This window comes from Nesoenas mayeri, assembly GCF_963082525.1.
Source record: "Nesoenas mayeri genome assembly, chromosome: 3".
Classification (NCBI taxonomy): Eukaryota; Metazoa; Chordata; class Aves; order Columbiformes; family Columbidae; genus Nesoenas; species Nesoenas mayeri.
The window spans coordinates 70,475,070-70,491,928 of record NC_137544.1 but is presented as its reverse complement, the minus strand read 5'-3'; the positions used below and the strand labels follow the sequence as shown (position 1 = coordinate 70,491,928).

The 16,859-nt window shown below is 43.2% G+C and overlaps 1 protein-coding gene across 1 annotated transcript; it reads right to left on the bottom strand.

The window, feature by feature from the left end:
• Nucleotides 1-8: 8 nt before the first annotated feature.
• ACAT2 (acetyl-CoA acetyltransferase 2) lies at nt 9-8,158 on the bottom strand (the record flags this gene model as incomplete). Its single annotated transcript, XM_080342220.1, has 9 exons — nt 9-176; nt 613-723; nt 2,947-3,101; nt 3,791-3,913; nt 4,581-4,724; nt 5,542-5,659; nt 6,479-6,660; nt 7,859-7,993; nt 8,110-8,158. The coding sequence occupies 9 exons, from the start codon at nt 8,156-8,158 to the stop codon at nt 9-11; spliced, it is 1,185 nt and encodes a 394-aa protein (XP_080198346.1).
• Between the last annotated feature and the right edge of the window lie 8,701 nt (nt 8,159-16,859).

Here is a 16,859-nt window from a genome sequence, read left to right as displayed (position 1 = left end):
ATTCACATTCATCTCTCAACACACATGGCTATTCCCATTCCTCCTCCTATACAGAGAGCAGCAACACCTCGTTTTCCACCTGTTCGTTCCAGTGCATGTAGAAGAGTAACAAGGATGCGGCAACCAGAGGCACCAAGAGGGTGGCCAAGAGCAATAGCTCCACCTTGGATGTTAATCTAAAAAAAAAAAAAGCCAATAAATAAGAAGGTCAAGTTAAGGAACCATTGAACTAGCTAAGCTGAGGTTCAATGTGAACGACCTCACTGGATATAGTCCCTGATTGTGAATAAGACCAGAACTGTGGCCACCATTTCAAGGAGAAATTGAGCATGCATGCAACAGCTGTTAGTATTTCTTCTGAAAGGTGACAACTGAGGTTGCTCAAGCAGTTCTCTGTATTTGCGTACAAATCCACTGCAATAAAGCTGCAGCCTGTTCATCTAGGAACCAGTGTGCCTGCTAGCAGAGCAAGGCTGCAGCTGAGTAGTGTAAGGAAACACCTACTGTGGTTCCCATCCTTTCTGCTTATTGGCAAGGTTATGGCAGGAAGACTGCCTCTTTGGGATACAATACAGTTATACAGAATGAAAAACCCTGAAATATATTCATTACCTTTTCTGGATTTACTTTCAGTTCCTTTGCTATTGCAATAGATAGTGATGCAAAGGCTTCATTAATTTCAAACAGGTCAACTTGTTCCAGAGTCCAGCTGGCTTTGTCAATCTGAGAAAACAAACAGGCTTTACTACCATACAAGTTTTTCTCAGCACTGGAGAAAGCTTTTCATAACACTTAAATTGGCTGATAGTAAGCCACTGCTAAAAAATCAAAGGAAACTCTTTTTTTTAATAGCCAGGGTAAAGACAACACACAAAATTTCAGCATCAGCAGAAGTCAATACAATGTGCTATAACATGCTGGTTGCTCTTAAAAAATCTTGACTAATTTTATACATGTAGTGGTGGTGATGCAATTGTAGGACTCAAACTGTATGTGGTGCAGGTAACAGAACAAGCAATGTTTTCAAAAGTAGGTTTTAACAAATTAAAAGCAGATTTTCAGGACCTAAGTCTGACTGTTAGAGATTCTCTGCTTAATACAGGTTTTTACACAGGAAATAGTAAAATGATCATTAGTGGTGGGTGTCAAGTGTTCTTTCTCCAGCCTCTCCTTCCTTTAAGTTGAAAGTTGCCTCTTGAAGCTTTTCACAGAGGGGCTATTTTAGATGACTTGGCTAATATTTTCACTTGAGAAACTCATGGTGTGATTGCCTACTTGGGTACAGGCTTAGGCATGTTTCACATATCTACATTTTTACTTGCGCTCACTCTGTTTCTAACAGCAATAATGTTTCACAACCAGCCAGCGAGGCTGGGGCATCTCCAAGAAAGACTATGTAGTCAGAGAGGAGGGCCTCTTTCTACCAGATACCATAGAGACAGTAGCAAGGAGGGTGTTGGCCTCTTCTCCCAAGTAGCAAGCAACAGGATGAGAGGAAATAGCCTCAAGTTGCACCAGGGAGGTTTAGATTGGATACTGAGAAAAATTTCTTCACCAAAAGAATTGTCAGGCATTGGAACAGGCTGCCCAGCAAGTGGTGGAGTCACCATCCCTGGAAGGGTTTAAAAGATGCATAGGTGTGGTGCTTAGAGACATGGTTTAGTGGTGGATTTAGCAGCATTAGGTTAATGGTCGGACTCTTATGATCTTAAAGGTCTTTTCTAACCTAAACAATTCTATGATTCTATGAAACCATTCAGCTTCTGGGAGAAGTCTTATCTTTTAAAGATCTACTATGTTGTTGCAACGCTAAAATGCATGGCTTTGTCATTATAACACTATAAAGTGCTACTAAAAATTCTGGAGAGAAACTGATAATATATGGAGACTGAAGTGTTTGACAATATACATTACAAAGCTTACATTAAGTCACATGCCCTTTTTCAGAGTACCTATAAGATTACAGGTACTGTTAAACACAGCTTGTCTGTTCTACAATTAAAAATATATTTGCTATACATTTATAGCATTCTTCTTTTAAAAGAACGGTTTGAGATCTAGTAAGAAAAAGCTTCAGCGTTACAGTTCTGATTTTCCCGTTAAAAGCCACAGAGCTCGGGTGAGTTGATGTTAGGCTTCTACGTTGCTACAACATTGCAGAGATGAACAAAATAAGGCCTTTTCACAGTATAAATAAACCTAAGAAAGAATACTAAAGCAAAACTATCCTTATCAGCTGTACAAGAACTTTTTATGCTCAGTTTCATAGCTCAATTTTAGCACATCCTCAGCTGGGGTTGCCCAGGGCTGAGTCTGTACTAACAAGCTGCATGGTACCATAGGGGCTGCTCACTCAGGGCACTTCAGATGAGAATCTCATCCTGTGGACCGAACACAGCACATCAGTGGATGCAATAATGGTCTGAGCACATTAGATGTGGTTCTGGAATGCACCTTGTTTAGTTTCACCTGAAAGGGATCCAGCTGGCACATTCCTCTCTTTTTGCAGGGCAAACTAAAACATTAAGGGGACCATCACACTGGCTAATGCAGATGCACCCACTGGCCCTTCTCTCAGTGCTATACTATTGCAAATACAATCAGACAGCGATGTGAAAATTAACCTGGCCAGACACAGCAGCAGAACCATATAATATCAGGACCAAATCATCCCCAAATTAGGTTAGTATACGCATCCAAACCCAACCAGTTTATGTTCTGAACTCCATTCATATGCCTATGCATTTAATTATTTTCCCAATGAATAGGCACTAGCCTGGTAGCACTAGAAATGTTAATCTTATATACTCTCCACTACTTTAAGTGTTGTTTTAACTTAAGTTTATTTTTTCTAGTAAGTTTTTCTTAGAATATAGAAAAAACATGGCCAGAAAATGAAAAACAATTACAAGGGTTTTTAAATAAGATACATAGATAACTACTTACAGCTTTCCTTATTGCTGAAATGGGCGCTACTCCCATTACGGATGGATCTACACCTGTCTGAGCCCAAGATACAATCCGAGCCAAAGGCATAAGACCTCTCCTAGCAGCTTCCGATTTCTTCATTAGAATTACAGCTGCAGCTCCATCATTTATACCTGTGTAATGACAAACAACTTGTATGTATCTGTTGGGTTTTATGGCTTTTACTTTTACCTTTTCCAGCTTGTAAAGTTCAATCTAGACAAAACAAAAAAATCACAGATCTTTTCTTGGATTAGCTCAGTATTTTTTTTCTGATCAGCCAAGTCTGACCTCTGGCACCAACACTTAAAATGGGTAACATCTATACTGCTGTAAATGCGACACATTTCTGATTTCTATTCAGAAAGCAGCAGGCGGAAGAGTTGAGGCACAGTCTGCAAAAGGAGCACATCAGCGTTATTGGGCAGGCTTTGGAAGACACAGTGCAAGGACCAAGGAAGAAGTTTCAAGGCTGCCTACAGCAGGAAAGTTAGTCCCACAGGAGTAGAAATTTCAAACTCAAATTGCTAAGTGTTCCTTTGGCCAGACCCACGGTATTAGAAACCACTGTTACTGTCCAAACACTTGTATTGCTTCATAGAAAGCAAGCAAACAAAAGGCAATTCATCTGTAAAGAAATCCTCCACCACAGTTATATTTGAGTTCTACCTATGTTGTCAAACACGTTGCCATTTCCTGCAAACTACATTCAGCAATAACCACCCGGCAGCCTAACTCCTCGCAGAGACTCTGCCGTGAGCCGCAAGCAGCTGCTGTTCTTCTACATTTTGTTTTTAGCCAGACAGACCAACCTGAGACCAACCTGAGGCATTAGCTGCTGTTACTGTCCCAGTTCCGTCTGTCAGGAAACAGGGCTTTAACTTCGCCACTGTTTCCAAGTTGCTCCCATGTCGAGGGTGTTCATCTGTTTTAACTTCTATAGGACCTGAAAAACAAAGCGTTATATTCACAGGTGGGTCTATTTGCATGCACTTGACTCAAACAGAAATCTGGCACAAACAACAGGCTGACTGGGGATAGACGCCACATTCCTTCTAACCAACGAGCCACTCTGTTGGAGACAGCTTCCAACTCTGTGCAAATTATTAAACCCCCCTCCAGCTGCTTCTCAGAGGACAACAGCTGGATTTTCTGACACAAACACTAACAACTAAAATACTATCTACTTGTATAAAGGCAATCTTGTTCTTCAAGTGTCATTAAATATTATTATCTAAACTGGTAAGAGGAAAGCTCATCATTAGTTTGTAACCGGCCTAATGCCAGGACTTTTCCTACAAAGTCTATTCCATACAAATGATTTATTGATTTCTGTTTGGAAAATTCAGTTGTTGCATCCACCTCACAAGGAGCTGGGTGAATTCCCCTGCTCTAGAAACAGACCTTTGGATCAAACACCATAATATATCCCCAACATACCTAAAGAGAACATAACTATGTCAGGTTACATATATTAGGTAACTAACAAGTAACAGCTATATGCTTACAGAACAGCTTACTGAAAAGGCTGTATAACTGAGAAATCATCCACCAGTCATAGCAAAGAACAGATTTTTCATCAAAATCGGCTCTCATTATCCATTCACACCTACCTTTTTTAGAAGGTACAAGAACAGGAACAATTTCTTTTGTAAAATAGCCTGCTTTCTGGGCTGCCTCTGCCCTGTTTTGGGACTGTACTGCGAGTTGGTCTTGTTCCCCTCTGCTGACTTGCCACTGATTGGCCACATTTTCAGCTGAAATAGGAACAAAATGTAAATTGCCATCAGGAAATGCTAAAATTCCAAGTTGTAAAATTGTAAGCACATAGTCATTAACATTTTCTGTCGCAAGCATCTAAGCTTATCAGTTTTCATTCTGATTTCCTCATTCTGTTTGCTCATGATTCTCTGTTTTCTCCTGAGCATGAAAATTCCTAGCAGGATCTCCTCCCAGACGGCATATCAAGTTAAATACAAATGCAATCAAGCTTTTCGAGTTTACTGCTTCTCTGGCTTATTATGCTTACATCTCTCTACAGCTATAACACTTCAGACAGAGGAGGGAACAGTTCTGAAGTTACTCTGTTTTGTAAGCAGGGACTGAAAAAGCGGTTGGCTGACTATCCCATCCAGGGTGCAATAACCTGGAGGTGCAGAACCATGCGTATCCACAGTACACTTTACGTAATTCTGCCCCCCACGTAAATCTGTGCTGCTGAATGCTCCAGTAACATACAGGGATTATTTTGTTTATTTTTCCTGATGTTTAACTAAATTGCTCAAATGCAAAAGACATGCAATGGGATAAGACGCCAAGAGGCACAAGCCAGGACGTCCAAAAAATGTACTTTTACGGAGAGAATAATTTATTAGCTCAGACAGAAAAAAAAAAAAAGGTACTTTTACAGACAAAACAGAAAATGCCTTAAATGCATTTCAATATTATGGATTTCTTTCTTTTTCACGACTACAACTTAAGAACAGCATGAAACACTTTATTTTGAAATTTCCTGTCTGTGAATTCTTCCCCTTTCCAGTTAGCCATTTCATTTTCTGGACTGTCACCACTTACCTGTTATACCCATATGATACTGATAAAAAGCATCTATAAGGCCATCAAGGATTATAGTGTCTTGCAAAGAAGCCTCTCCCATTTTTACCCCAGCTCGCATGTGAATGACATGAGGAGCCTGCAAGAAGGTATTTTGAAAAGAGTGAGAAGTTTCGTATCTCTGGTGCACAATACAGCCAGACAGCTGAAGAGACAGAACCCTGCCTTGTGCCTGCAGGTAGATACCCCAAATCCCGGCAGTCCCCTCGGCAGTCTGCTCCATCTCTACCCCCTGGTGTCTCCCAGCTGGCCTGTGCATTTCCCAAGCAGCAGATCACCAAGCAGCAAGTGTTTTCTCTCCATAGATGAAGTCAATTGTCTCTGGGGCCATATGGCCACAGGTCCCCCGTCCTACCAGGCTGCTCTAGGTGGTTCCCAGTCGCACTTCACTGCCAGCAAACGTCAGCATCACTCCCAGCACAGGAAGCTAGCGAGCCCCAGCATAAGACACCTCCCCCTTCTTAGGCATCAGATCACCATCACAACACCATTCCTCAATACAGCCTTGGACTGAGCACCTTGGAGTGAAAGTACTTCGCTTCCTTTCCAAGCTCAAAGTGCTTGGTGAACAACATTTCCAGTTATTCCTTCTTTGGGCTTCTTGCAACACAAAAAAACTGTCTATTGCCAGCTGTCACAAGCAAATCATTCAACATGACAGGGCTAGATGGAAATTAAAATGGAATTTTAAATGTAGTTTGTGTTTGCATGGCACCTTTTCAGTAGAACTACCAAAGTCAATTGTTGCATGCGCAAATTCATTCTCAAGTGCAGAAACTGAAGCTGGTCTTTCAACCTGCCTCCAGAGCGTTAGCCTAGAAACACAGGGTTTCCACATAACTTAATGCTGTTTGCTCCCAGTAAGCCAGCGCGATGTGAGTGCAATCATTTGCTTTACCTTGCTCATACTTTCCATGCCTCCTGCGACCACGATGCTGGAGTCTCCTGTCAGGATGGACTGAGCAGCCAGGCACACGGCCTTCAAGCCCGACCCGCAGATCATCTGGCAGCTCCAAGCAGGCACAGAGTAAGGGATCCCTGCAGCAACACTCGCCTGCCGGACGGGGTTCTGGCCAGCACCTGCAGGAACAGGATCTATTTTTCTTTCGTCTGTTTTTAAGAAACAAATGTTGGCCTCGTCGCTTTTCACAACAGGTACCCTGATTTCACCAAAAGTTTAGGTCTCGCTCCCATGTTCAGCTGGTAGGTAGAGGAGCTCCCAGCTGTAAACAGCTCAGTGACCGCTCTCATTTATGATGATCAATGAAATATCTGCAAGATCAGGGACTTGCTACTGGTAGTTCTATATCTGCCACTCTACTTTTGATGGCAGATCAGATAAAACACCAACTTCAAATTAGCATTAGCTTGTTGCACGTTTGTAAGATGAAAGCTCCTTTCAATTGCTACTCGCTGAAGGGTTTATTTTTGACATCTCCTGCACATCACGAATGGACAACTTTCCCTAAAAGTTCCTATGGAAAGTAAAAGCACAATTATGCAAGGACAGTCCTGAAAGCTTCTATTCTTTGTTGTAATCCTGCTGGAAATAATAAGAGCACTATTTTCAAAGAAAACATTCTTTATCTGCATCTCCCCCGGCCAAAGTGATGCCAGCTCCTTGTGCACAAAGAAATGGATAAGGGGAGCACATCATTCAGTGAGCTAAAAATATACAAGAATCTGAATCAGCTTTAAGTAAGGAAAAAAAACCAAACAAACATCCTTTATGTCTTCATCTTGAGAACACAAACCTGCCCTATGACTCTGCTGATTAAACTTTACCCTGGTAAAAGGAGAGGACCGTTCAAAACAAACAATTCCCTAACAGGCACATTTTCATGAAATCAGAATATTTGTCGCCAAGCAAGCACATCACAGATCATGCAGATAAATGCAAATACAGGCCTCACTGTTAAAATCTCAGAGTTACCTATTTATGAGGTTAAATTTATGAGACATGAACAAGGCAAGGAGAGAAGGGATGCTGCAACAAAGAAAAGAAACTGACTTTCACAAGTACGCTGTTGGCTAGTTTCAAGATAGAAACCAACCAACTAACCAAATAAACATCAAAAAACTGTTAAACAAGCTCTCCCCCCAGCACATCCTTTCCAGAACCCCGGCAATGAGTACGGAGCAGCGCCCAGGATGCCGCTCCAGCCTTTGTTAAGGAACCACGTTCCCAACGGCAAGGAATAACGCTCTGAAACGTGAAACCTGGGCTGTTCCAGTGGGGCCGCTGGGGGATGTGTCCGTGGGGAGGCAGCGCCCGTACCTGCGGTGAGGACATGCCCCAGGATCACCTCCGACACCTCCTCGGGGCGCAGCCCGGCCCGCCGCAGCACCTCCCGGATGGCGGCCGCCCCCAGCTCGTGTGCCGGCAGCGCCGACAGGCCGCCGTTGAAGGAGCCTGGGCGGAAACAGAGGGAGAGAGCTCAGCACCGGCCCGGGGGACACCTGGCAAGGGCGGAGGAGCACTCGCCGCCCGGCCCGGCCCCGGGGGGAACCTGCCGCCCCGCCCCTCACCGACGGCGGTCCTGGCGGCAGAGACGAAGACGACGGGGTCCGCGCTCATGGCGGCGGCAGCGGCGGCAGCGGCGGTGGGAGCAGCAGCGGTGAGAGCGGCGGCCGTGGGAGCAGTGGCGCTCAGAGGAGCGGCGGTCAGCGCGGCGGCCACGTCCGGAGCGAGAGCGGAGCCGCAGCGGGGCAGCCCCTCGCGTGTTGCCGGCCCCGCCCCTCGCCTGCCGCCGCGGGGCGGGCCGCTGCCGGCACCGGGGCCGGGCGACGGAGCTGATTCGCGGCCGGGCCCACCCGTCCCCCGGGTGTCGGTGGCGTGAGGGCGGCCCCTCCGCTCCCTCCCGGGGCGGTGAGGGAACAGCGGCAGCGCCTCCGCCTGCCCGCCCGCTGCTGCACCGGGGGCTGCGCGTCCGCCTCGGGACAGCTCCTGCCGGTACTCGGGTTTGCTTCTCCGTAAAATGAAAGATGCGGATGAAATGCCCTACCATTATATTGTTGCTTATAGGCAGTTTGTTTATTACATGGTAGAATTTTATAAGATCTATGTGAACAGAAAAAAACAACCAAACAAAAAACAAACCACAATAAACAAACCACAACAGTCATTTAAAGCAGGGTGCTGCTCCCGAGCTGCCCCCGGGGAGGTGGGTGCTGCGAGGGGAAAGCCGGGGTGGCCGACAGGGACCCGGTGCTGGGAGCAGGGGAGGAGGTGGCAGCAGGGATGTCCCAAACCCTTAGCAGGGCGGGTAGACAAATGTTTCTCTGTGGGGAAATGCGGCTAGGAAGCCTAGAAATGCGGGCTGGGATGCAAAAATATGAAGATATTTGAAGGAACAAGGGACAGAATAAAGGGAGGAACCAATAGCCTAAGTCAAAGAAAGTAACAGTAATTAAAAAAAAAAAAGTGCTGAAAACACTAATCTGCCTCACAGCCCAGATCCTCGGTCCTCATTCCTTCCTGTGCTAAGTCCTGTGCCGACTTGTTTGCAGAACTGATACTCAGCCTAATGGACATGCCTGCCAAAGCACCACGCTGAAGCTGCAACTGAAGACCAAGATGATGTTAGAAAATGCGCTGCTGCTCCTACCTTATCTACAGTATCAGCAGAGTTGGGAGATTTATTTTTTTTTTTAATCCATGTAGTAAAATTCAGCAGGATTTCAGGGAGGGGGAAAGAAAGATACAAAGTCCTAGAAAAGCACATAGTATGTGATGACAAATGTGTGTGACGGGATGCACTAATACACCTGTGATCTCATTCTGCATGTTGGCTAATCTGAACTTTGTGGTATTAAATCTGCACACATAAAATGCATCTGAACCCTCTGTGTGGCAACACTGAGTAATAGGAGCAATGCAATATCTGAGTTGAATTCCTCTGGCTCCTATCAGTCACTGTTCTTGCTTTACAATGTAAAAAGCTACAACATCCCTAGATAGGAAAAAAACAAAATAAACCCACTTCAGCTATGGAAAGCAAGACTGCTACCTTGGATTTCAGCAATAACTCTGTTAAACCATGCTGGTCAGAGTAACTCCAACACTCAAAATAGATTTCTCCTTTTAGATATTTCAGTCTGGCTGAAGGATAAGGCAAAAGGAGGGAACCATGTGTAATAAGGTTTCTTCAGTCATTTTAGGTTTCCAGCTTTTGTCAAGACAAGAATCCCCTCAGATATCTTCAGGAAAGGAAATCTCTGGAAAACTACATGGGCAGCCAAATGCTTAGGTGGATCGATCCACCAGTCTCCTAAGGATGCGTTAAAGGCAACGGGCATGTGCTACAGCTTTTCTTTAATGATGCTGTACACTCAGGGCAGCTGATAACACTAACAAAGACAGCAGATTAAATCTGGATGGGAAAAACATGTTTGGTGTCTTTTCATAAGACTCATCAGTAAGTAATTAGTAGATCTACCACACAAGCAATACAGAGCATTTTAGAAAATCATTGTACAGTTCCTGAACAACCCTATACAACTGAATGTAGCCTCTGCACCTTTCCAAAATTCAGTAGAGAATAAGTAATATAGATGTACCAGGGCAGCACCAAGTAACCTAGTTTATGAAATGTACCATATACCAATATGTCATTCTTGACGTAATATTTGACTGATTACAACATAAGGTCATCAATGCAAACACAAAATCAACAATGTAAGATGAGCTCAGATTAACACTAAATGTTATCAGGCATGCAAAGTCCAAAAACGACAATACACCTGAAGTAAGGCTTACAGACAGGATTCCCTTGTATTTAAAACTTTACAAATATCACTATAAATACTTAACAGAACATGAACTGAGGCTTCAGCCCCTTCCCTTCTGCACTTCACCTTTAATCCATCAGCAGATGGAAAGAGTTTGAATCTTTCTCAGGCTTGCGGTACCCTATTTAACTCTGCTTGGATGGTCTCCAGAATTGAGATCCAAATGCATAAAGGGACATGTAGAGAAACAAAATAATGTAGCAATTGCACAAAGGCAAATATGAAACATGTATGGTACAGATGAAAGCTAAGTTATTTAAATGTAGGAAAAAAAAAAAAAGAAACAACTGAACATGATTAGGCAGCTGTGTTTTTAAATTCAGTGTAGTTAATGAGCAGCATAATATTCAATAGTAAACTACTGCCCAATGCTGGTACATTTTACCACTTCTTAGAAATCTAAGCTCTGTGAAATTAAGTAAATCGGTAAAAATGAGGTCATCAATTCAGAACAGAGAGCTTACTTGCTATCAGTAAAAGAGTAAAGCTATGTTGCGCAAAGTTTGCTTATTACCTTTCTCTGAACACAATGAAATGGACTTGTGCTGTATGTGAAATACTCAAAAGTGCAAAGATTTGCATTTTCTTTTGGTAATGGTGGCTCAGTTTTACTAGAAATAGGCTAAAATGTAGAGCATTTCAGTGTTCACTAATTTACTCTTCTGCTAACAAAATGTTTTCTAAATTTAACCTTTACAGAGATCAGTGTTGTTACCAAAATATGAAAGCCTTGCTTTTTACCATAAATCTGACACTCAGTCAGTGAATATTTACAAAAAAATACTACTTCTGTTGGGGATGTGAGTTTGATAAAAACTAAGCTGCGCCTTTTACAAGAAAAAAAATGCAAAGAACAATTACTTTAAATTTGTAAATCTTGATAAGAGATCATTCTATTATTAAAAAAAAACAAACAAAAAAGATAATTTAAAAACTTTCCTGTAACAGGAAATTCTCTAGTCTTTAAAATCTTATACCTAAAGAATGGTGCTAGGATCTGCTTTATTGCAGAAAAAAATGCATGTGGGATTTCTTATGGAAGGAGATGTGGCTCCTCTCCTTCCCTGCTGATGTTCTCTTGCATCATCCCCTATCATAAAACCAGAAGAAAGTGGTGTGCTCCTCTCGTCACTTGTGAAAATATGACATTATTCACGTCCTCATCAGTGTTCAGTTCATCTGCAGCTGTGTGGGAACACAGCAGTTAAATAAGCAAATGCCTATGTGTTGCCATGATCAAGATGCAAGTTTGAAGCAGAACTGATCCATCTCCATATGTTATGGAACTAGCCCTTTGCTGTAGGATATGATACTTAAGTTCAATGTCAAATAATTGGCCAATATTTGGGGCTTCTGTTACTATAGCAATGAGAGTTTTCTGCTTTTCCTTATTTCATTTTTTCATCCTTTGCAGGCAGCATGGAACACACTTGACTACTTTTGCAGCAGAGTACATGAAAACCAGCATCTTCAAAGACAAACCTTGCCCCGTAATTATGTAAGACAGTTCATAATCCTTGACACTTTTGGGGTCATAGTTCTCATCTAAAACCATTTAAGAGGCATTCACCCTTTAGATACAGCTTTTCTGTCCTTCATCTGTGTTTGCAATTACTATTATTCCTCATAGGGAATAGGAATTGTTTTTTGGTTGATCTAAGAAAAAAAAAGCAGCTTGACAAAGGGACAGCAAAGGCATCCTTTTTTTCTCCTTAAAAAAATTAAATCAACTGCCAAAACAAGTCAGCTCAACAAGAAGCATAATTTCATTAAAACCAGAGCCCTCTTCACTTGGGAAGGAGCTGAGGAAATACTTCCCTTGCTGCACATACAGTGGCATCGTGTAAGGATATGCAGGGCACTCAGGCTAAGCACCTTTAGTACCTTAAGGCTGTTTCTCAGGTCTAGAAAGACAACTCATTCTTTTTCCACGTTCTCTTACAGTGGCCTGACACTCAGTTGTCTCTGGGTAGGTTTGGCACCTAAGGTATGCCTCAAACAACAAACTGTTTTCCCAGTGCAGATGAGATTTATATTTTCTAAAATTCCTCAACCTCAAACCGCAACCTGATTGACTCAGTCCTTGGAAATCAAGTTACTGATAGGCAAAAAATGTCCTTGGCTGTGTAACAAGCAATCTGTGCTTTCCTTGAATCTGTTTTTTTTTTGCCAGAGAAAGCTCATAATCTTATCAGTGTTTAGTAAAAAATGCTGTCTTCCTCTCAGAAAAACCTTTGCATTATTAAAACCATCATGGCCTTTCTATGGCTTAAAAAATGGATACAGTAAATACCTGGTTTTATATCCTTAGCAACAATATGCCTACTAGTACTTCAAATGCAAGCTTGCTGTATTTATCAAGCATCCACAAACTGAATTCAACCCAAGGCACCATTTGGCTGTATTTTTTATCTTGACTGATTATCATTCAGGAGAGGTGCTGGAATTCACTCACCGCTGTGTTCAGCCTCCAACAGTAACAAAATTCCTGACCACCCTGTTGCACACACCGATTCACAGGTGTGCGGTAGCATCACCAAGTGTTGCCATCTTGGAGCCATGAGTGGCAAGTCCAGTTGGTTCTGTGGAGCTGTATATCATCATACTGATGATTTTACCTGCTCTCATGAAGTCTTGTGGATACATATAACCATAAAAAAAAAATACTGGTAATTAAAAGAGGAGTACTTGTAAGAGCTTTCTGAAGAAGACTGATTACCTCTTCACAGTATCACAGTATCACAGTATGTTCTGGATTGGAAGGGACCTCAAAAGATCATCTAGTCCAATCCCCCTGCTGGAGCAGGAACGCCTAAGTGAGGTTGCACAGGAACATGTCCAGGTGGTCTTGAATGTCTCCAGAGAAGGAGACTCCACAACCCCCCTGGGCAGCCTGTTCCAGTGCTCTGTCACCCTGACTGAGAAGAAGTTTTTTCTCAAATTTAAGTGGAACATTGCTTTAACAATGGAAGAAAAGCATGTAATAATTCCGGTAAGACTCTTAAAAAGTCTTATCAGGGATATAAAGAAAGGATTAAGCCTTCAGCCTAGTATTCAGAAAACTTCTCTCAGAGAGGGAGAGCTCCTAGAACTCAAATTTAGGCTGCCAGCAGAAAAATGAGCCAAAAAAGGGGGACAGACAGCACCCTTCTAAGTTTAGGGGCGTCTTGGCGCTCGCGTGGTTCTCACTGGCTTCTGTCCCAAACCAGGGTGGCAAGGAAACCCAGAACTGGGCAGGCCTGAACAGTCACACACCTTTCAGTTAATGGATGATTAGGTGAATGAATGACACGCCGTCATTCAAGGAACCTGAAGCAAAAAATGAGAACCGTTTCCCTCAATATCCCTGTGCAGGCCCTGGGAGTGCAAGACGTGCCAGGCCAAGGGCATGCAGGGGAGTGGGGGGACACCCCAATGCCAAATGTCCCTCCTGTCCAGACATTCGCCCACTTTCTTCCATCTACTTCTGCATCAAAGCCAAACACAGATAAGAGAGAGTCTGCGACAACTTTACCATACAATTCACAAGGCCTCTTCAACAGAGATAAAAACACAATATACATACTTAATGAAAGGGCAGTGGTTATTTTCACCTTAAACGTTTTCTTACGTTAGTTACGGCAAGCTGTCCTGCCTATACATTCATAATCTGGCTCCTATTTCATCTTATTGTTATAGCTGAACAAACATATTACTCTTATTTTTTCACTGGTGCTTGGACAGATTGTTACATGTCCTCTCAACCTGAGGGCAAACAGTGCTGCTGAAGATTTTGCAAGCACCTATTGTTCAAAAAGCAACTTTACTCCCGTTATCGCGCTGTAAACACAAACCAATGCAGGTGTCAACTCATTTATTCCAGTAGCATCAAAAAATTCCAGGTTAGTTCTCACTGCGTTAGCTGATGTGCACACAGAATTAAAGACTACTTCAGTTAAATGACCTCTTCCTAAAAGCACAAAAGGACCAGTTAACAATTTGCTGCTTTTATTTTCTCAAGCAAAGATTGATAAGGTAGCCTGATAGCACAGGTGTTAATTTGAAGGGACAGCAGGAAGGCAGGCCAGGACACAAAGCCCTGCAGACCGATTCTGCTTCCCTCTACATGTCTCTGTCTGTCTGCCTCTTGGTCAGATAGCACATTTCCCACAAGTGGAATCTGCACTTGTAAAGATAAATTTTAAATAACTAAGTGCTCACACAGGGTAAAAAAAAAAATAAAAAAATAAAAAAAAAATAGCAGACATATTTTCTGTATGGTCACAAACAGCAGACACTGGTGAAAGGTTCAAGGTCCTGTACCTCATGCTGTTATTTGCGTCAGACTTTTACTGTGTTACTAAAAAGACACAAGGAAGGCCTGGTTTCTGAACATAATAAAGAATGGCCAAACTCGAGGCAAATATTGGGAGGTCATGTGTTTAAATCGCCACTGATATACTGAAAATGTTTGGAAATTTACATTGAAAATAGAATTACACAGAACAGAAACAGCCTTAAGTACAGCTCTGCATCCCTTTTATATGGAAAAAGTTTGCATTCTTTGTCCTACCTGGCTTAAGGTACTTTTAGTATTGTAATGTTTATGCATGAGGAAATCAAGTCAATTTGCTATATTAACGTTCATATTAAGGACTATTGTGGTATTTCAGTGCCTCATCAATGCTACCATATGTCGTGGCTTCATCTGTTAATTAGCATCTTGAATGCTTAAAACAAATACCTGCAAGGTATTTTTGGAGTAAACCAGAGGCAGGAGCAGGAAACCCAGGACAGTAGTTATGCAATTTCTTTTTCAGTTTAAAAATAAGAGTTCAAAGGAATTAATTCAAGAACTCTGTTCTCATGGTCACCAGTTACATCATGGTCACCAATTACATGATCCTCACCCTTTTTTGGGTAACCACGTCAAATCACTTCTAGCATGTCTTGGTCTTCAAAATATTTCAAGTTCTCTCTGAAAAAATCTGTGTTTATATATTATACACACACACACAGATTGGGGGACATGTATCTTGGAATCTATTCTGTAGCAAATACTGGTAAGAGGAACAAAAATCTTTTAGAAACCCCTAGGCCTAACGTAGCAAGACTAGGCCTAACATAACAGAAACTTGACAGAGAAACAATAGCTCTACAGAGACTGGACATGAGGCAAAGTGGGATGTCCTCGGCTTGCAAGCTGGGAAAGCAGAATGTTCCACTCAGTGAAGAAAGAGCTACATGACTTTTGCTGAGTAGCAGCACAAAATTACAATATGCTTGTTCAAGAAAACAGGTCAAGAAGCCGACAGCGGGAGCTGCAAAGGCCACCAGGGATCACTACGACCCCTGATGAAGACTCTCAAATACCGAAGATGGACTGCTGGCAAAGGGCAAGGTTATGTAAATATTTTATGTTTAATGCATTAACTAAGCGGTCGAGATAAATGAATATGCAATAGGTATAAGTAATAAATACCAAGACGTGCAAATCACATGTACACTTGATTAGAGGAGCAATCCTCCCAGTGTCCGGTGCGCTGTAATAGAAGTTTCAAGACACTGTTAAAGAGTCTTTTTGCTGACTTTTCAGTATCATTTTCTACAGAAAGCACATTTCTGGACCATCTTCAACAGCAGCACACTGAGTGACAACCAGTTACACCTGTGCAGCCCGGATGAGACTGATTTAGCCTACAGAAGCTTAACGAGTTCGCTGGCAAGAAGAGAATGTATTTACTTGTCCTAACAGCGTTGCTTGAGAAATCACAATAATAAACGAGAAAAGTAAGTTCAATTCTGAAGTAGCAGCTTGGTGCTAGACTGCAATTAAAACCAAACCGTATGCTTTATTTTTCCTATATGCTGAAAATGAAGTTTAATTTATTTGGAAGCAACAGAAATTTAACTCCCTTTTCTTTAATTTTCCATTGAGTACACCGACTTGCATCGATTACCGCTGAACTCAGTTCAAACGAGTGAAAACAACCATTCCCCAGCCTTGGAGAACGAAAGGAAGCCCACGAGGTCAGGCTGGGCGCCCGGCGCCCGTCTCGTTATTAACGGCTATGCGCGTTTTTCCCTTCTAGAGATGTCAGCTCTTCTGACAGCCTTCCCCGACAGCTCCAAGCAGCTTTCCCAGGCGGCCTCTCGGGCACCCCACCGCCGCTCCCCGCCAGCCCGCTCCGGTGGCGAGGCCGTGAGGCGCTAACCCACAGTGAGGCACAGCCCAGGGGTGCGGGCCTGCTGCCCCCGCCCCTCAGGGCCGCGGCGGCGCCTCCCGCCGGCAGGTGAGGGCGCAGCGCCCGTATCCTTCCGCCCGCCCCAGGATGCCCCGCGGCTCGCTGCCCGCCGCGCGCTTCCCCGTCGCTCCCCTCCGCCTGTAGAGCTAACGGACTTCAAAACAACGTTCAAATCAGCCCAGGAATCCGCCGCACCGGCGAGGCAGGACGGCCCCAACACCGGCCCCGGCAGGTGCGGAGCAGCCTCCCCAGAGCCAGACCCAC